General features: G+C 41.5%; 1 protein-coding gene across 7 annotated transcripts in view; it reads left to right on the top strand.

Annotated features, from left to right (window-relative positions):
• SRPK2 (SRSF protein kinase 2) overlaps nucleotides 1-17,110 on the top strand; it is an 89,113-nt gene that overhangs the window by 27,700 nt on the left and 44,303 nt on the right. For all 7 annotated transcript variants that reach the window (XM_083399618.1, XM_083399620.1, XM_083399621.1 and 4 more), the window contains one exon: nucleotides 3,233-3,296. In XM_083399618.1, coding sequence (XP_083255744.1) covers nucleotides 3,259-3,296 — 38 coding nt within the window. In that variant the 5' untranslated portion in view covers nucleotides 3,233-3,258. The remainder of the gene's footprint in view (nucleotides 1-3,232; nucleotides 3,297-17,110) is intronic.

Below are 17,110 nucleotides of genomic sequence, written 5' to 3'. Positions count from 1 at the left end.
CCATTTTGTTGCTGCCATGGTTAAACAACTGGGGCTCAGAAAGCCTTTCTGATCTACTGCTAATCACCAGTAGATCCAGATCTACCTTTTGTGCATCCCTGATCTATGTGATCTATATATTTGTAACCACTCTTTTCCAAGTTCTGCTTTGCTCACACATTCTCTCCATTTTGCTTTCTTAATCCTAGGATTAGAGGGTGATATCCAGCGCTGAAATCAGTAGATCTACTCTGAGTATGACTCCGATTATTGCCCAAAGAGCTGGAGCGAAACGATACAAAAGCATTCCTAACAAGACTTTTGATAATTTCTGAAAGAGAATCCATGGTTTCTTGACTGCTGGGATAGCTCAATCCGTAGAGCATGAGACTCTTAATCTCAGGGTCGTGGTTTATGTTTATGCATTGCAGGGGTTTGGATTAAATGATTCTCATGGTCCCTTCAAATTCTATGATTCTGTTTTTAGTTGCCCTTGAGGAATAAAATTCGAAATATAAAGGGTAGTTTCCCGTCTTATACTGAATGGAATAAATTATTATTTCCTCTTTATTTCTCCCTCATTTCACCTTCTTAAATATTTTTGAGCTGACAGAATTCCCCCCCTCCCCCCGTTGGATCAGCAGACTTTGTTCATTCAACTTTTCCTTGAGTGGATTGAAACTAAACCCATATGTGTAGCTTTTCTATTAGTGTTTTCCAGCTGTCTATCATTTTAAATGTAGCACTTGAAAGTGAACACAATACAGTGGTACCTTGGTTTAAGAACAGCTCAGTTTATGAACTGCTTGGATTAAGAACGCTGCAAACCTGGAAGGTGTTTTGGTTTGTGAACTTTGCCTTGGAATAAGAACATGTTTCGCTTCCTGTTGAGTGTGTTCCATTTGTAAATTGAGTCCCCCGCTGCTATGGGAAAGCACGCCTTGGTTTAAGAATGCTTTGGTTTAAGAACGGACTTCCGGAACAGATTAAGTTTGTAAACCAAGGTACCACTGTATTCACAATGAGGCTTGATAACTGTTGAGTTGAACAGTGCTTTTTGCTGAATCTTCGGAACAGTACTTCTTTGAATGTAATCTAAAATGTCTTTGAACTTTTGCACGTCAACAATTAGTTGGTGCCTGCTAGATTTCTTAAATTTTCTTTAGAACTGTTGCTACCTAGTCATTTATTCCCCATCTTTGGTCCAAACTGAATCTTACCTTAAACAGATAGGTTACTGTATGAATGTTTTTAACTTTTAGAAAAGGGGCCGTGGGGGAATCAGGAGTGGCTTGAAAACTCTGATCCTAATAGATTCCCCCGCCCCGTGGGAAGGATGATGCCAGTGGCACCAGTAGCGTTCCCTCCTAGGCTAAGTAACTTCAGGGTTGCAGGGTTGTGTGTGTGTGATTATTTGTTGGGACTACCACACAGGAGAAAATAATGGACCCCGAGCCCTAGAGTCCTAATCCCAATTGTCCTCCCTCGGGCTTCCATTTTAAAAGAAAAAAAGAATTGTGCCATGTCAAACTTATGTGCTTAACATAGGTCACAATCATACCATGCATTTAAAGCTCTTTAAACAGTCATGGGTTTCCCCAAAGAATTCTGGGAGCTGTAGTTTAAGTGTGCATAGAGCTGTTAAAGGTAAAAGTAAAGGGACCCCTGACCACTAGGTCTAGTTACAGACAACTCTGGGGTTGCGGCGCTCATCTCGCTTTACTGGCCGAGGGAGCTGGCGTACAGCTTCTGGGTCATGTGGCCAGCATGACTAAGCAGCTTCTGGTAAACCAGAGCAGCGCACAGAAACGCCGTTTACCTTCCCGCCAGAGCGGTACCTATTTATCTACTTGCACTTTGACGTGCTTTTGAACTGCTAGGTTGGTAGGAGCAGGGACCGAGCAACGGAAGCTCACGCCTTCGCGGGGATTCGAACCGCCGACCTTCTCATCGACAAGCTGTAGGCTCTTTGGTTTAACCCACAGTGCCACCCTCATCCTCTTAGAGCTGTTAGGAGACCCCTATTCCCCTCACAGAGTTCAAGTCCTAGAGGAGTTTAATAAACAATCTCTCTTTGCAAGGAACTTTGGGAATCACAGCTCTGTAAGGCAAATAATGGTCTCTTAACAGCTATCACCCCAGTTACAAAATACAACTCCCAGAATTATTTGGAAGAGGCCATGACTCTTCAAAGGGGTATCACTTCCAATAAATGTATGGTCTCAATGTGGCCATAGTTGGCACTAAGACTGGTTCTCTTCCTCGCTGAAATTCATTTTTAGTTGTTATTTTTCTAGGTCTCTAGCCTATTGAGATGTTGCTGAATGTTTCAGTATGTTTTGCAGGAAACCTGTTAACATTTGAAGCATATTTCATACATATCAAGTGTGTAGTTCAATGCTGCAATTTTCATACAGTTGGCATAAAACTAATGAGAAACCGCTTAGAAAATAGAACATTTGAAAACATTAAATGTATAAGCTTTGATTTTGACATGGAAATCACAGATGGTATGACAGTCCCCTTCCCCACCCTTCCCAGAAAAGAGAGTAAAATTGATTATCCTTTTAACATCTAGTTGGTGTTCTCAGACAATTTCAGCTTGGGGAAATATAATATGCCAGCCCAGGTCTGAGGGTGTTGCTGTTTGTTGGTTGAGAGCATTAGAAGGGGGAAGCTTCAGAAGGGAGAAAATACTTCTTTTTACTTTCATGATTTGGTGCCCTATGAATCTGGAAATGCAGGTTATTTAATACTGTTCATATTTCCAATCCATATATTAACATGTAAACACCTTCCTTGTGACAGCGATTCAGTCCCCCTCCCCCAACCTGGAATCTCTTGAAGCGATGGCATATTTCAACAAAAAGATTTCTTGCTGTCTCGCTGTGCATCTCAATAAACCATTTGTTGGATTTTTCGTAGTAGCTGGAATGTGCCTCTGCATGCAGCCTGTTCTCAGAATCATCTGGTAAATGTCTGTTCAGCCTCAAAAGAGGAAACACCCCTCTGTGTAAAAGAAATGGTACTTCCTGCTTTCATAAACAGTCATGTGCATCGTTTAGCAAGGCCTGATGCCTCTGGAGCTTTTTCTTTTACAGCACCATAGAATCTGCCTCTGCAGAAGTACAGTGAATCTTGTGGCTTCATTTGGAACAAAGGGGATTATTAGGGGGAAAGATCTCTCTCGAATAAGGCATTGGAAAACAAGGGCAGGCAGTCTTTGGTTGTGAATATTTTCTGATTTTTCCAGAAATCAAGCAGAAGATTGAGCTGCTGATGTCAGTTAACTCTGAGAAGTCGTCCTCTTCAGAAAGGTACAGCTACATCTCCTGCATGAACAATTAACGGTGTAGTAATGCTAAGACGCAGTATAGGGTATTTTTCCTGTCCAGTGTGCCAATTGTGTTGATGTATTGCATGCTTGCCATTGTAATCTATTAATTGAATCTGTTGCTGGTTAAGCTTTGCGACAGTGGCAAATGCTTATTATTTCATGTTTTTTTTTAAATGAGGGCTAATCTGTGCAGCATGCAAATCCATAATACATCGTCTGGTACATACGTGTTTATACTGTTGCTGCAGTGTGTGTGTGTGTGTGTGTGTGTGTGTGTGTGTGTTTCCGTGTGTGTTTCCGTGTGTGTTTCCACCCATGAAAGCATCTTGATTTTTAAATCTAGATTGAGAGATGTTGCACGCACACACAAACACACACACACACACATGTACATACACACACATGCATATATCAGATAATGTCACTTAAAAATAGGATTGTACTTGAATTTAGGCTAAGAGAAAATAAATTCTGTTAAAAGCAGTATGTTAGGTTGAAAGGGAGTGTCCTTTGCTAATAGCTTAGGAATTGCAAACCTATGAATTAGTCACATTCCGTGTGAGAGATGTGATGCTGCTTCAAGTCTGTGCTAGGAAATGGAGCAGTCGCTGCATGCAGTAATGGTTCATGCCTGCAGGTAAGGACAAAATGACTCAGAAGTGTTTTTAGAACAATCATTTTGTCTGTCAATCTGCTTCTAATATCCATTAGTAATTTAATTTTGCATTATTTATGTAACCTTTTGGTTTTCTTGGTATGTAGCATGGGTATCAAACCTGTTCAACCATCTTTGCTGTAAGATTAATTTTTGACACTAGAATGTATACTAAATAAATTATGTTTCATATGTAGCAACACTACTTCTGTTACTAAACCTACATTAATCTTTCCATCTCAGATCTATACTGTGATATCCATTTCTTTTATAGGAGACGATGGCATAATTATTGATTCAGTAAACCTAAATTCTGATTTTATGTCGAATATTCATCAAAATGGGCATAAGAGAGCACAGTTCCAATGCAGTAGATGTATCTCAGCTAATCAGGAGGATATAGGGCATATAATTAAAACAGAGCCTCTACTGTATGCTTTGTATAGCTTTTCAATAATAGGCATTTAATTGGATTTGTAAATTTTAAAAGGGAGAGCAAGCTACTGTAATCAACCAGGATTGCTTTAATTTTATCATAGAGATGCAAGATATTCTCAGCAAAGAAAAAGCATAAAATGGTGTGTGGGGTGGAGTAGGGGATCAAGGAAGGCACATTTTCATTTTGGTGATTTTTTTTAAAGGTGTATTTTCAGAATTGAGAAATGTAATGAAAGGGTTTAGTCGTTTTGCTGTAGAAATAGAAACTCGGAATTAAAATGCTAACTGGGTTGTGTTCAGCTTTTCCATCCCTAACCTGGTTCTATATGAGCTATAAATGTTATGCCAATAAAATGGAGGTGATGACGTTAGGGAAGAGGATGGAGATGAAAATAGCACAGGCAAAGAATGCCAACTATGATTTTAGGTTTTCTCTTAAAAAGAATGGCACTGATACTGGGGTGAAACCAATGAGAGCATTGTTGTGTTTGATATATATATGTATATATATAATATATACATACATACATACATATACATAATGAAGGAGCTGATAGCTCATGCTGTTCAGAAATACATTTTAACTGTGAGATGAAACTGGCATCTAATTGGAATTAATCTTCTTCCTTAATGCATAAATGCACATAATAAGATAGGGAGGAAGTAAATTTAAGGGCAGACATTGTGCTAATGGACCATGAGAAATGTCCTTGATTGGCAAGGAAAGCAACAGAATATATCATAATAAGAATATAAATGAATGTACCGTATAGATATATCTTTACAAGCAGTAAATTTTAAAGACCACATTGTGGATTAGCTGTGGTCAGACAGGAAGTGCTAGATATTTTAGCCTTTTGATATAATTTCATAGACATGTACTTTATAAAAACCACGGAACTGCAGAAGTATGTCTTTCTTGCATTGCTCCCAATGTAGGGAGAGTTAGTTACACCTAAACGAGACCAACTTTTTCTAGATTGGTCCTGTGTGAGTTAAAGATGTAATTTTTATGTTACTGACTACAAGGAGGTAATAGTATTTCAGAATCTCTGTGCCATTTTTTAAATAAATTACTTAGGAAATGTAGATTAGCACTATTATTACTATTAATTATTTATTTTGTAGCAGGTAGGAAATCTAAAGTTTGGGATTAGTGTAAAGCGAACATAAGCCCTGAAAGCTGCAAACTCAAATGAAGGTGTGTGGAGACTCTGTACAAACTGACAACATAAATAAGGATAATATTTGTGGTCTGTGTGTCAGAACACACATGGAAAACCCTGCTCCTGCACTGAACATCTTCAGAACATTCCAGAGCATGGTTGAGGAACCCGTGGCCCTCTAGACCAGGGCGGTCCAATGAGCGGCCGTGGAGACCTTTTTAGCTGGCCCTCAAGAACATTTGATGCCCCCTGCCAAGCCTTCATTTTGCCTACCCAAAGATGGATCTGTGAGCCACTGGGCTTTGGGAAGGCAGTGTGAGGGTCATGATAGGGTCCTAGAGTCTCTCCGCCTCCTTCCTAAAGCCTAGTTAGCGCTTTCCCAGCTTTGGGAAGGATGTGGGGGGCTCCAGAATGCTGCCAGAACCCCACTCCTCCTTCCAAAGGCCGGGAGCTGGGAGTGTGTGTGTCAAATTTTGGCCTTCCCCGTGCCTGCATGACAAGGCAGTGTATGACGCACAGGTTCCATGTTGAAATACTCTTGCGACCCACTTAGTATGAAAAATTGGATGCCCTGCTCTAGATATTGTTGGACTTAACATCCGCCTTCATCCATAACCATGGATCATGGTGTCTTGAGGGCCGCAGGTCCCTCACCCTTGTTCTAGACCTAGAGCTAAAAATCTTTGACTTATGCACATTCACGACTATTGGACAATGTGTGAAAACCCATTCATGCTGTTCACACTGCTAGTTTGTGCATACTCTCCATCCTTTCATGTGAATGCTTGCAGTCATTGGTGTCATTCACACATTTATTTAAACTCTCATGAATTGGAACAGTATACAGATGTCTGATCATACAGTGATGGGTTTTTCCAGAAGTGCCTTTGATTTCCTAAATCAATTGTGTTTTAGGCTCTGATTTAGCACGTTTTGCTTATATTTAGCAAACAAAATGTTAAAATACACCACGTTAATTTTACATGCTGTATAAATATCTCAAAGGTTTTTCTAATAGCTGACATTGAACTGATATTTTTCATTTGGATTTTTTTTTAACAAATAAAGCACATATAGGCCCAGTTCACATATCTTGTTAAAATTGTGCCCATACTGCTATTCCCAAGTGGGTGGAAACCTACAAACCAGTGCTTGTGGTTCATTTATTTCCGAATTAACTATGAGAAGAAGCTGCATTTGATAGTTCACATGTGTGAAACCAACACTCTGGTTTTCTCTGCACTCTGGGAAAAGATATGCTTGCTTGTTCACAGTAAGCCAGAGTTTGACTTACCTGTGCTGTGCAAATCAGGCCCTGATGTGATTTATTTTGAACAAATTGATACTATCTTAATTGGAATATTTGGTAATAGTTCAAGAAATGCAGCTAAATAGCATACACATCTCAAACACATTCTAAATTTTAACAACAAAAAGAGAGAACATGAATTTTAGCGTGTACCCAAAGCGGTAATGTAAATGCATGCTTCATAGGGATAGTCACCTGAAATTGCCTGGTTTTACTGGGATTGTGTCCATTATGTTACCTTTATAAAACGACACATTTTTTAGAAATGGATTTTTTTCTGTGGAATATAGTGTTGGGAACATTTCCATCTTGAAAAATGTTCTGCCTAATATCACTGCACACATGGTTGCCACTTTGCAAGCTTTCAGATTTAGGCTGCGTTGGCGCTGTGGGTAAAAGCCTCATCACCTAGGGCTTGCTGATCGAAAGGTCGGCGGTTCGAATCCCCGCGGTGGGGTGTGCTCCCGTCGTTCGGTCCCAGCGCCTGCCAACCTAGCAGTTCGAAAGCACTCCCGGGTGCAAGTAGATAAATAGGGACCGCTTACTAGCGGGAAGGTAAACGGCGTTTCCGTGTGCAGCTCTGGCTCACCAGAGCAGCGATGTCACGCTGGCCACGTGACCCGGAAGTGTCTGCGGACAGCGCTGGCCCCCGGCCTCTTAAGTGAGATGGGCGCACAACCCTAGAGTCTGTCAAGACTGGCCCATACGGGCAGGGGTACCTTTACCTTTACTTCTATGCGTACTTTCCTTGAGTTAAACTCCATGAAACACACTTGGCTTTTCTTCTGAGTGAACATGCATAGGATTATGCTATTAGTTATGCCGTAATAGGAAAGGGACCTAGTAGACTAATGATAAGAAGAGGATTGGATTTGGAAGGCTTCAAATTTGTTAGAGTTGAAGATTGTAGTGCTGGAAAGCAACTAATCCATGTCATCCAAAATGTTGATAAACACTCTGACAGCACCTATGTTCCTAGAGAAAATGACTCACCAGGATTGGCTCTCTAAGAGTCCCTTCTCCATCTATCTCTTATTATTTTTTTGAAAGCCATGTTTGCACTTACACTCTAGTGTTTCACTTGCATGATACTCTTTGCTTCCTTTGATCATGCTATATTCTGGTTTTAAAACTGGGCTTGATCTGTTTGTCAATAATGGGGTTCGCTTCCTTGTTTTGCATCAGCTTTTTGTTTGGTTGATAGACTTAGTGAAATGAATTATATATATTTTTTAAAAAATTGAAAATACAGACCTTTGGACTCTTGCCTGCCAGCCATTCTATAAAAGGTGTCAACAAAAGATGAGTAATACCTTAGTGAGAATTGATTTAGTTGAGATTCCTGCATTGCATGGGGTTGGACTAGATGAGCCTCGGGGTCCCTTCTATGATTATATGAAATAGAGGATGAATGCTTCAGATAATGGGGTGGGTGGGTGTCCAATATGTTTCTGTATTTGGGATTATTGTGGTGGAGTTTTCTTTTGGCATTTCTGTTGGAAGTTAGTGGTAAATTATCCCTTCAGATAAATACAGACTTCCCAGCTCCCCCAAAACTTTACCAGTTGGCATTCATGCATGTACCTAAATATGGCAAGACACCTTGAGCAGTGATCTGGAAAACGCTTGCAGTTACTCACTCGCCCCCAGGGAGTAGCACAGCTAGAAGCAGCCTTGACGTCGTCCTCTCTATGCAAATAGATTATGATGTTGGCTCCCATAGTATGCACCCATCGTAGATCTGCCTCCTCCAAACATAGTGAAGAGGATTTCTGGCTGTTAATGTGGCTTGTTGCTTTCCCAGGGCGGGTAAGAGTGAACCAGCGTGGTGTAGTGCTTTGAGTGGGACAGAGTTATGTACAATACCGTGAGCTCCTTGGAGGAAAGGTAGAATATACCGTATTTTTTGCTCTATAAGACTCACTTTTTCCCTCCTAAAAAGTAAGGGGAAATGTGTGTGCGTCTTATGGAGCGAATGCAGGCTGCGCAGGTATCCCAGAAGCCAGAACAGCAAGAGGGATTGCTGCTTTCACTGCACAGCGATCCCTTTTGCTGTCCTGGCTTCTGAGATTCAGAATTTTTTTTTTCTTGTTTTCCTCCTCCTTGTGGTCTGGTGCGTCTTATAGAGCGAAAAATACGGTAAATGTAATTGACTGACTGACTGCCCTGGGAGAATACATCTAAGTAGCATGCAACTTCCTCTTCCTGATATTGCTACCACCCACCCTCTTACTGTTGCTGGGACCATTGCCTGCCTCTGCATTGCTGTTTCTTATCAGAAAAGTATGATAAAATGGCAAGGGATGGGTGATGGCTGCAGCAGGAGGCTGTGGAGTTGTAGAGAAAGGAGAGTATGAAGAACAGGGAATGTGAATTGCCTGCACCAAGGGAGCATTCATTTTGTTTTCCCATCCCAAGTTATTCAGAATTCCAAATTATTGCTGAATCAAACATAAAAATAGGCTGAGTAGGGATTTGCATCTAGATCTCCCAGATAAAAAAACAAATAGGGACCACTACACTATCCTGGGTCACAGAGTGCTTTAATGTTGTGCTACAAAACTAATTGGTGGTTCAGACCTGAAAAAATACTCAGACCAGTACTCAAAATGCGCAAAAAGGTAGGGATTTCATGGTGCAGGATGGGCTATAACTACATATAAATGAATAATAATAAAAAGGAGTTTGAGAGAGTACTTTTTCTCTGCTATATACATTTACTTACTGTCAGTGTTCCCTATATGTTCCATATTTTCCCCCATTGGAAGTAATTGATCTTTCAGAGCAAATGAGATGCTTGCTTTCCTTGCTGCTTCTACAACTCAAGTGATTGCCCCATCTTGGGGCTCAAGTTAAGAAAGAGCTAATAAAAATGATGCTAAAAGAACTCTGCGGCAGTTACTTCAAGATGCACTGTCCGTGGTCCAGTGTCCATGTGTTCTTATTAGTATCTAGAGCTCCACTGTGGAACCTTGTGTTGCAGGAGTTGTAGAGTTGTAGCTGCTGACCATTCTCCGACATGGAAGCAAATGGAGCAGCTTTTCTTGTGCAAAGTTTCCTCTGCATTTAGGAGCTCCTGTGTGGTGTGCAATTGCATGCACCAGAATTACTGGTTTAGGATATGCTTTTGAAACCAAGAAGGCATTTCATACCCTAAAAAGGTAAAGGTACCCCTGCCCGTATGGGCCAGTCGTGTCCGACTCTGGGGTTGTGCGCCCATCTCACTTAAGAGGCCGGGGGCCAGCGCTGTCCAAAGACACTTCCGGGTCACGTGGCCAGCGTGACAAGCTGCATCTGGCGAGCTAGCGCAGCACATGGAAACGCCGTTTACCTTCCCGCTAGTAAGCGGTCCCTATTTATCTACTTGCACCCGGGGGTGCTTTCGAACTGCTAGGTTGGCAGGCGCTGGGACTGAACGACGGGAGCGCACCCCGCCGCGGGGATTCGAACCGCCGACCTGACAATCGGCAAGTCCTAGGCGCTGAGGTTTTACCCACAGCGCCACCCGCGTCCCTTTCATACCCTACTTCTTCATTAAATTGTCTTTTGGGTAAATATACATAATCTTTAATCCTGTAGCAGCAGGCATAATTTAGTTACACTATATATTTGGGAAGTATGGTATAGGTGTATGAATATAACTGTGGCGGAAGGGATGCAAATGCACCCACAGATTTGGGTGGTTTTCAAATGTACAGATCCAACTGCCAAATAAGCAGCTTTCAAAACTGAGCGGCACCTCGCTTTGCAGGCTGCTGTGGGCACCCCAACTGGTTAAACTGCCAGTAGTCCCAGACATTTTACATGATTTAGCCTAGCTTACTTTCATTATTCCCTTGGCCAGTAAAGCGAGATGAGTGCCGCAACCCCAGAGTCGTCCGCGACTGGACCTAATGGTCAGGGGTCCCTTTACCTTTACTTTCATTACTTTGACTGGATGACACTTGGGGTCCCTTCCAGCTCTACTTTCCTTGATTTCCCCCCCCCAGCCCCCAATTTCCCCCCTCTGCATTTATAGTAGAAGATAAATTCACCTTTTCAAAACAGCTTTCTATCTTCATGTGTGTTTATTTCCACTTTGTTTTTGGTGGCTTTTTAGTACAGTACTGCTTATTTTTGGAATTTGTATTATTATCAGCGCTGAAGAAAATACCTACTTTAGATATACAGCTATCTTCTTGTTTTTTATTTCTCCTTTTTAAAATGGCCATATTAACAGAAATTTTCATTCCTTTCTGACTTTCTGCTCTGTTTAATGCTAACATTGAAGCTAATGTGAATATTTTGATGAATGAAAAGGGGTGATTAGTATCTCTGAACCCAAATTCAGAATCTGCAGGATGTCTTCATTGTACTTCCATTAAAAGGAGTGGGGTGCTACACATTCACACATAAAGCCTTAACAATATAGGGATTCACCTCCTTGAAACAAGTGATATGAACATATCCATATTTGAAGTGTTTCCAATCAATTAAATATGCAAATATAAGCAGTATGGTGTGTATATTCAAAATAAAAATTTACGTAGAAAATACTAAAGTTTTGGTGATTAATGGTGTAATCCTATGCACATTTGTTTGTGAATAAGCTGTATTGAACTTAGTCGGACGTCTGAGTAAGTCTGCATAAGATTGGACTCCCTATGTAATTCTACCCTCAGGAGCATAATTTCTTGCCATCTTTCCCTCCAATTTAGGTAGAGAAAGTTTCCCAAGTGTGAGAAATTGAAGCAATGTCTTTCACTCCTTTCTCCCTCCTGAGACTTACCTGTTCCATGAGTACTTAGCACTCCAAAACTCCAAAACCCTGAGCCAGAGCACACCTGCTAAGGACTAGGAATAACACTGCAACATTTTGTTGTGGGTTCCCACCTGTCTATACATAAAAGGCAGGTTCCTGTTCAAAAACTCCAGTTCTCCTTGGTTTTTGAACAGCCGGACTTAAAGGGTTGCATGATGTAATAAACTCAGATTTTCTGTAAACATTTAACACTCCCTAAAATGGAAATAGTTCATGTAATCAGTTGGCATATAAGTTAACAATTATTTCCAAAATGATATTTTAAAAGAAGGGAACATTTAAGCAGGGTCTTCAGCAATTGTGTCTACACCGTCAGCTTCTATTAATAGTATTCATGAGAATCCACAATGTGAGGTGGATTCTGAGCATTTTGCTCATTGCTCTTTCCTTCTGTGAAGGAGAAATTACACAGATGATTCTCCCATTATTATCACAGTCATTTCCCTGGTACATTTATTCTTGAGCAGCTGCTGAGTAAGTGATGTTTTCACAGTTACTTATGGATGCAGCAATTACTGAACCAGGACTGGTACTAATAATTGCCGCATATTGTCATATGTTGGGATTTGCATTGATGGTCTTCTTCCTGGCCTCTGTGTGGTAGTCCCACAATTGAGTTCTGCTTGTAGTAATTTGTATGTGTGTATACACTGACTGGCTTTGATAACTTTTATGTTGCTGCTATCAGTTACTTGTAGTGTTTAAGGTGCTCATTTTATGTTGACAAATATCAAATGCCTTGTTGGCCTAAAGTGAAATTAGAAGTTGTGGTGTTGGTTGGCATTATATTAAATTTAAAAGGCAGTCATTTTCAAAGTGTCATGTGGATCTTCTTAAGGCACCATGACCTGTCTATCACGGTTTTCAGTTGATCAGCTTAGAATTCTTATCCCAGGGCCAGACTAGAAATAAATAAATGACGCAGGATATTGATCCGCAGCCTCTCCCATAATAGCAGCTGCATGAACTGGGGTTGGGAGAGATCTTGACTGGGGCTGAAGGAAGGTTTTTGATCTCTTCGGAGGAGCCGACTTGGCTGCCCGGTGTTCATGATGTCATGATGTCACATTGTGTCGTGATGTTAAATGCACCTGCCTCCCCCAGCCTCAGAACCCAACTTCTGGTACCACCGGAAGTCAGGTTCCAAGGTCTCAGAAGGTCTTGGACAGCATCTCCAACGCCTTGTGACACCTCGAACAGAATCTCCGAGGCCTCGGAGATGTTGTCAGAGGCCTTGAGAGATCTTGGAAATTGCATTGGGCCCCCTGCGGTGTGGGGGCTGAGCACCCACAACAAATTTTTATGGGTGCTCAGGCACCCAGAGCCTCCTACAGTTTGAGCCCCTGGACCTCTTCCTGTCCCATGTTCCAAATTTAAATCTCTCCTCAGTTGCTGTTTACTTGCTTATTGAGGAAAAGACATAATCCAAGGGGGGGCACTTTCACTTTCACTTAAGACACACCATGTATAGGCTGAAATGTATAGATCTCATATAGCTAAAATTTCTTGTGTTCAGGAGCATGCCATGGTTACTTTAAAATATATTTTTTCTGTAATTTTGTGCTGCTGTATTCTGTGCAGCTTTGTTCTTTTTGGAGATCTTAACTGTTTTGTATTGTAGTTTTGTATTTTGCTCCAGTGTTTCAGTTTCATTGTTGTAAATACATAGTATTGTATTTTGGAAACTGCTTAGTGAGTGTTTTAATATTAAGTGCTATATGAATATATGAAATAAGCTCTATTGACTACTCAGGGCAACTCACAACAATTTAAAATCACAATAGTGCCTTAAATAATATTTTGAAATGCAAAATATTCTTTGGAGGTCTTTAAGCAGAGGCTTGACAACCATATGTCAGGAGTGCTCTGATGGTGTTTCCTGCTTGGCAGGGGGTTGGACTCAATGGCCCTTGTGGTCTCTTCCAACTCTATGATTCTATGATTCTACGGTAGAAACGCTGTGGGGTGCTACCCAAAGTGCCGCAATGAGGAATCCTGATTTGTATTGAATGCACAAAAGTTCATTGGAAAGAGAGCCTCAGTTTCTCATACATGTATAAACTCTTGCGTATCTGGCAGTAGCCAGGGGACAACCGAACAGTATCTTTGGTTCCTTAACATTTGCCTTGATTGGGTTCAGGGGCATAGGAAGGGGGGTGCAGGGGGTGCGGTCTGCCCCGGATGTCATCCTTGAGTGGGGTGACAAAATGGCACACCGTGGGGGTCGGCCTTTACCGCGGGGCCTGGCCTGCAGTGCACCCGAGCCACGCATCTCTCCTGGGAGTGATGCGGTGGCTTGGGGCCCCGCGCTGCCTGAAATGGCAGTGTGGGGCTTGCATCCATGGGCAGCTCAATGCACGCGCGCCCCCCAGGCAGATCGCCCCGCCCCCGTGGGTGACTCGCCCTGCCTTCTGCTCCGGGTGCCAGAGCAGCTAGCTACGCCCCTGATTGGGTTAGGCAGAATACCCTGTCATTACTTCTAAAGAGGTACACTGTAGAAGGCAGCCTGTCTCATCTTCTTGATTGAGTACTGGGGTCAATGAAGCAACTACTTATTTTTCCAATAGCTTTGCTTTTGTAGGATTCTTTCCTCCAGCACTTCATCCTATGCATTCATGTGTCCTGACTTCTTCTTTTTCGTTTTTCTATTTAATTGCTTGCCATGTAGCTGGGGGATGAAAATGAACAATGACAGCTCAGTTGTCTTCTTCTGCTTTAAAGTCAGTGTTCACTTTAAATTTTGCAGCTGAACGCTAAATAAAAGGCTTCCTGTGTAGTATATAGGGAGCAAATATTTTGAGATGACTCACTTAAAAATACTTAGAAACTAAGGGTCAATTCCTCAGTACTCTTAATAAAATATTTCAAAGGGGTATGTACACACTACCTCCATACTTGATAGCTGGCTCCTACATCATGTGCTCCAGGATCCAAATTACAGTGGTACCTCTGGTTACAGACGCTTCAGGTTACGTACGCTTCAGGTTACAGACTCCGCTAACCCAGAAATAGTACTTCGGGTTAAGAACTTTGCTTCAGGATGAGAACAGAAATCGTGTTGCGGTTGTGCGGCGGCAGCAGGAGGCCCCATTAGCTAAAGTGGTGCTTCAGGTTAAGAACAGTTTCAAGTTAAGAACGGACCTCCAGAACGAATTAAGTTCTTAACCCGAGGTACCACTGTACAGAATAAAAAGTGAAGTGAGCTTACTTTAATTTGATAGAAGCTTCAAACAGTTACTTCCTGATTTGGGGAGGCCTGATGTGAGACAGCTTAAGAACACCTGCATTAAAGTGTTATAGTTTGAAGACCTACCATATTGTAAACCCAAGAGTAAGGACTGTCTGGTTTGTAATGATCTGCATGCCATTCTGGAAGCCCTTCTTTGTGGAAGAAAAAATGAATAAATCTGATTAGCTTGGTTGGTTAGATATTGGTACTGCTAATGCCAAGGTCACAGGTTTGATTCCTGTATGGGTGCATATTCCTGCGTGGCAGGGGTTGGACTAGATGATGCACGGGGTCCCTTCCAACATAGACTCATAGTCTATGAAATAAGTACAGATTTCTGAACTAGCACAATTACAATCAGTTCAGTTTCCAAACTCAAAAGAAATAGCACAAATGGAGAATGGAAGGAGGAAACAAGCAAACTCAGGTATGAGATATAGAGCACTAAAATAAATACAGCTGCTTAGAATTGTGGCTCTTAAATCTGAGTGAAAGCAAGTCACCAGCTTTGACTTTTTCAATTAAAAGAGCAAAGTAATTGTTCATTAGAGGGAGGGTTTCATGGCACATGAAAACAGTTGAGAAATGAAAGTAGGTTGGCCATGCTCGATATTGATCAAGGTCAAATAGCTATTTACAGTTATGATATAACTTTTGTTTGTGCAAGCTACATTTAAACCTCTCATCAAGGAAACTGCTTAATTTTGAGGGACTAGGAAGTAGTGATTGTAAAATAAAATATAATCAAGATGTTCAGAGGTCAGTTTGTATGAGTTGTCTTGGTTGGCTGATTTCCAAGACGTTTTACTGAAATGTTTTATTTGTTTATTGAATTTATTTATTGCATCTTTAGACTGCCTTTCTTTCCATGGAATCCTAGGGCAGTGTAGAAAATATATAAAAACAATCCTCTGTATCCCAAGACACAGACAACACAATTTAAACCCTGCTTGCAATGCCTGGATAAAGAAGATGTGTTTTTAGCTGATGCTAGAAAGTCAGTACAGTCATACCTTGGGTTGAAGTAGCTTCGGGATAAGTATTTTTGGGTTCCGCGCTGCGGTGACCCGGAAGTAATGGAGCATGTTACTTCCGGGTTTCGCCGCTTGCACATGTGCAGACGGTCAAAATGACGTCATGCGCAGAAGCAGCGAATTGCGACCCGCACACAGACGCGGGCTGCGTTCGGTTCTGGATGTGAATGGGGATCCGGAACAGATCCCGTTCACATCCAGAGGTACCACTGTAAAGTTGGATTCAGCTGTACTTTCATGTTGCAGTCCTTGTGATCTTGCAATGTTAGCATTGCTACGCTTAGACAACAGTGCAGTGAAAACAATTAATGGGCTTTCAGTGTGCCAGTCAGGGCACAAGTTTTCCAAAGGTCAGAAATGTTGGCTACAAAAACAAGTGTGCATTTTTTGCTTAGTGCTCAAACATTCACCCTTGAAATTTTCTGTGCACATTGTAAGTTCTTAGGAGAGGGTTTACAGAAAAGTAAATTATAAATTATTATGAAACATAACAGCATCCTGACATCTTAGGGCAGATGAGCTGACATAAATTTAGGCTTGGCATTTTAATTTGGAACTTTCTAAACCACCTCTAACCAGCTGTAAATGTAGCAAATATACTGCATTTAATAGTTCTGTACCAGAGTGTGATTGATTTTTTTATTTTATTTGCTCATTATATTCCGCTCACCGTAAAGGCAGTGAATCACTGTCCAACGTAGTGCAGGCTTGTTCCCTTTGGAGCTTATCAGTGCTGTGTTTGAATTCTCTTGAGGGCTTTCTATGGTGCAACACAGACCTGCTCTCGGTACCTGACATCCCAGGAGCTGTGTTTGATTGGAATATTGTCTATTGTAAGCTATGTTGTGATGTTTTTGTTTTTGAGGAGTTACGTGAGTTGGGGTAGCTGACGCCATTAAACAAATGGGACAAAAACATGAAACTTAATTGATTAAAAATAAATTAATCGGCTGCAAAGGGGTTTCCCCAGTACTTCTGCAGGGTGTTTAAGATTGGGCAGGCTCCTCTAGGAGAAGGGAGTTCAGTAGTTGTGGAGTGGCTACTGGGAATGCCTTCTTTGTGCTTTTGCCTATATTGGCTTAAGGCTCATTGAAGTTCAGATGTCATTTCCCACTGTAGTTACTGTGTATTTGTTCTATCCTTGGGTTGGGGTCTAGGACGG

This window comes from Podarcis tiliguerta (genome assembly GCF_965153285.1).
Source record: "Podarcis tiliguerta genome assembly, chromosome: 10".
NCBI classification, from domain to species: domain Eukaryota; kingdom Metazoa; phylum Chordata; class Lepidosauria; order Squamata; family Lacertidae; genus Podarcis; species Podarcis tiliguerta.
Note: the sequence above shows the minus strand (reverse complement) of the source record. Positions and strands in the feature narration are given on the sequence as shown.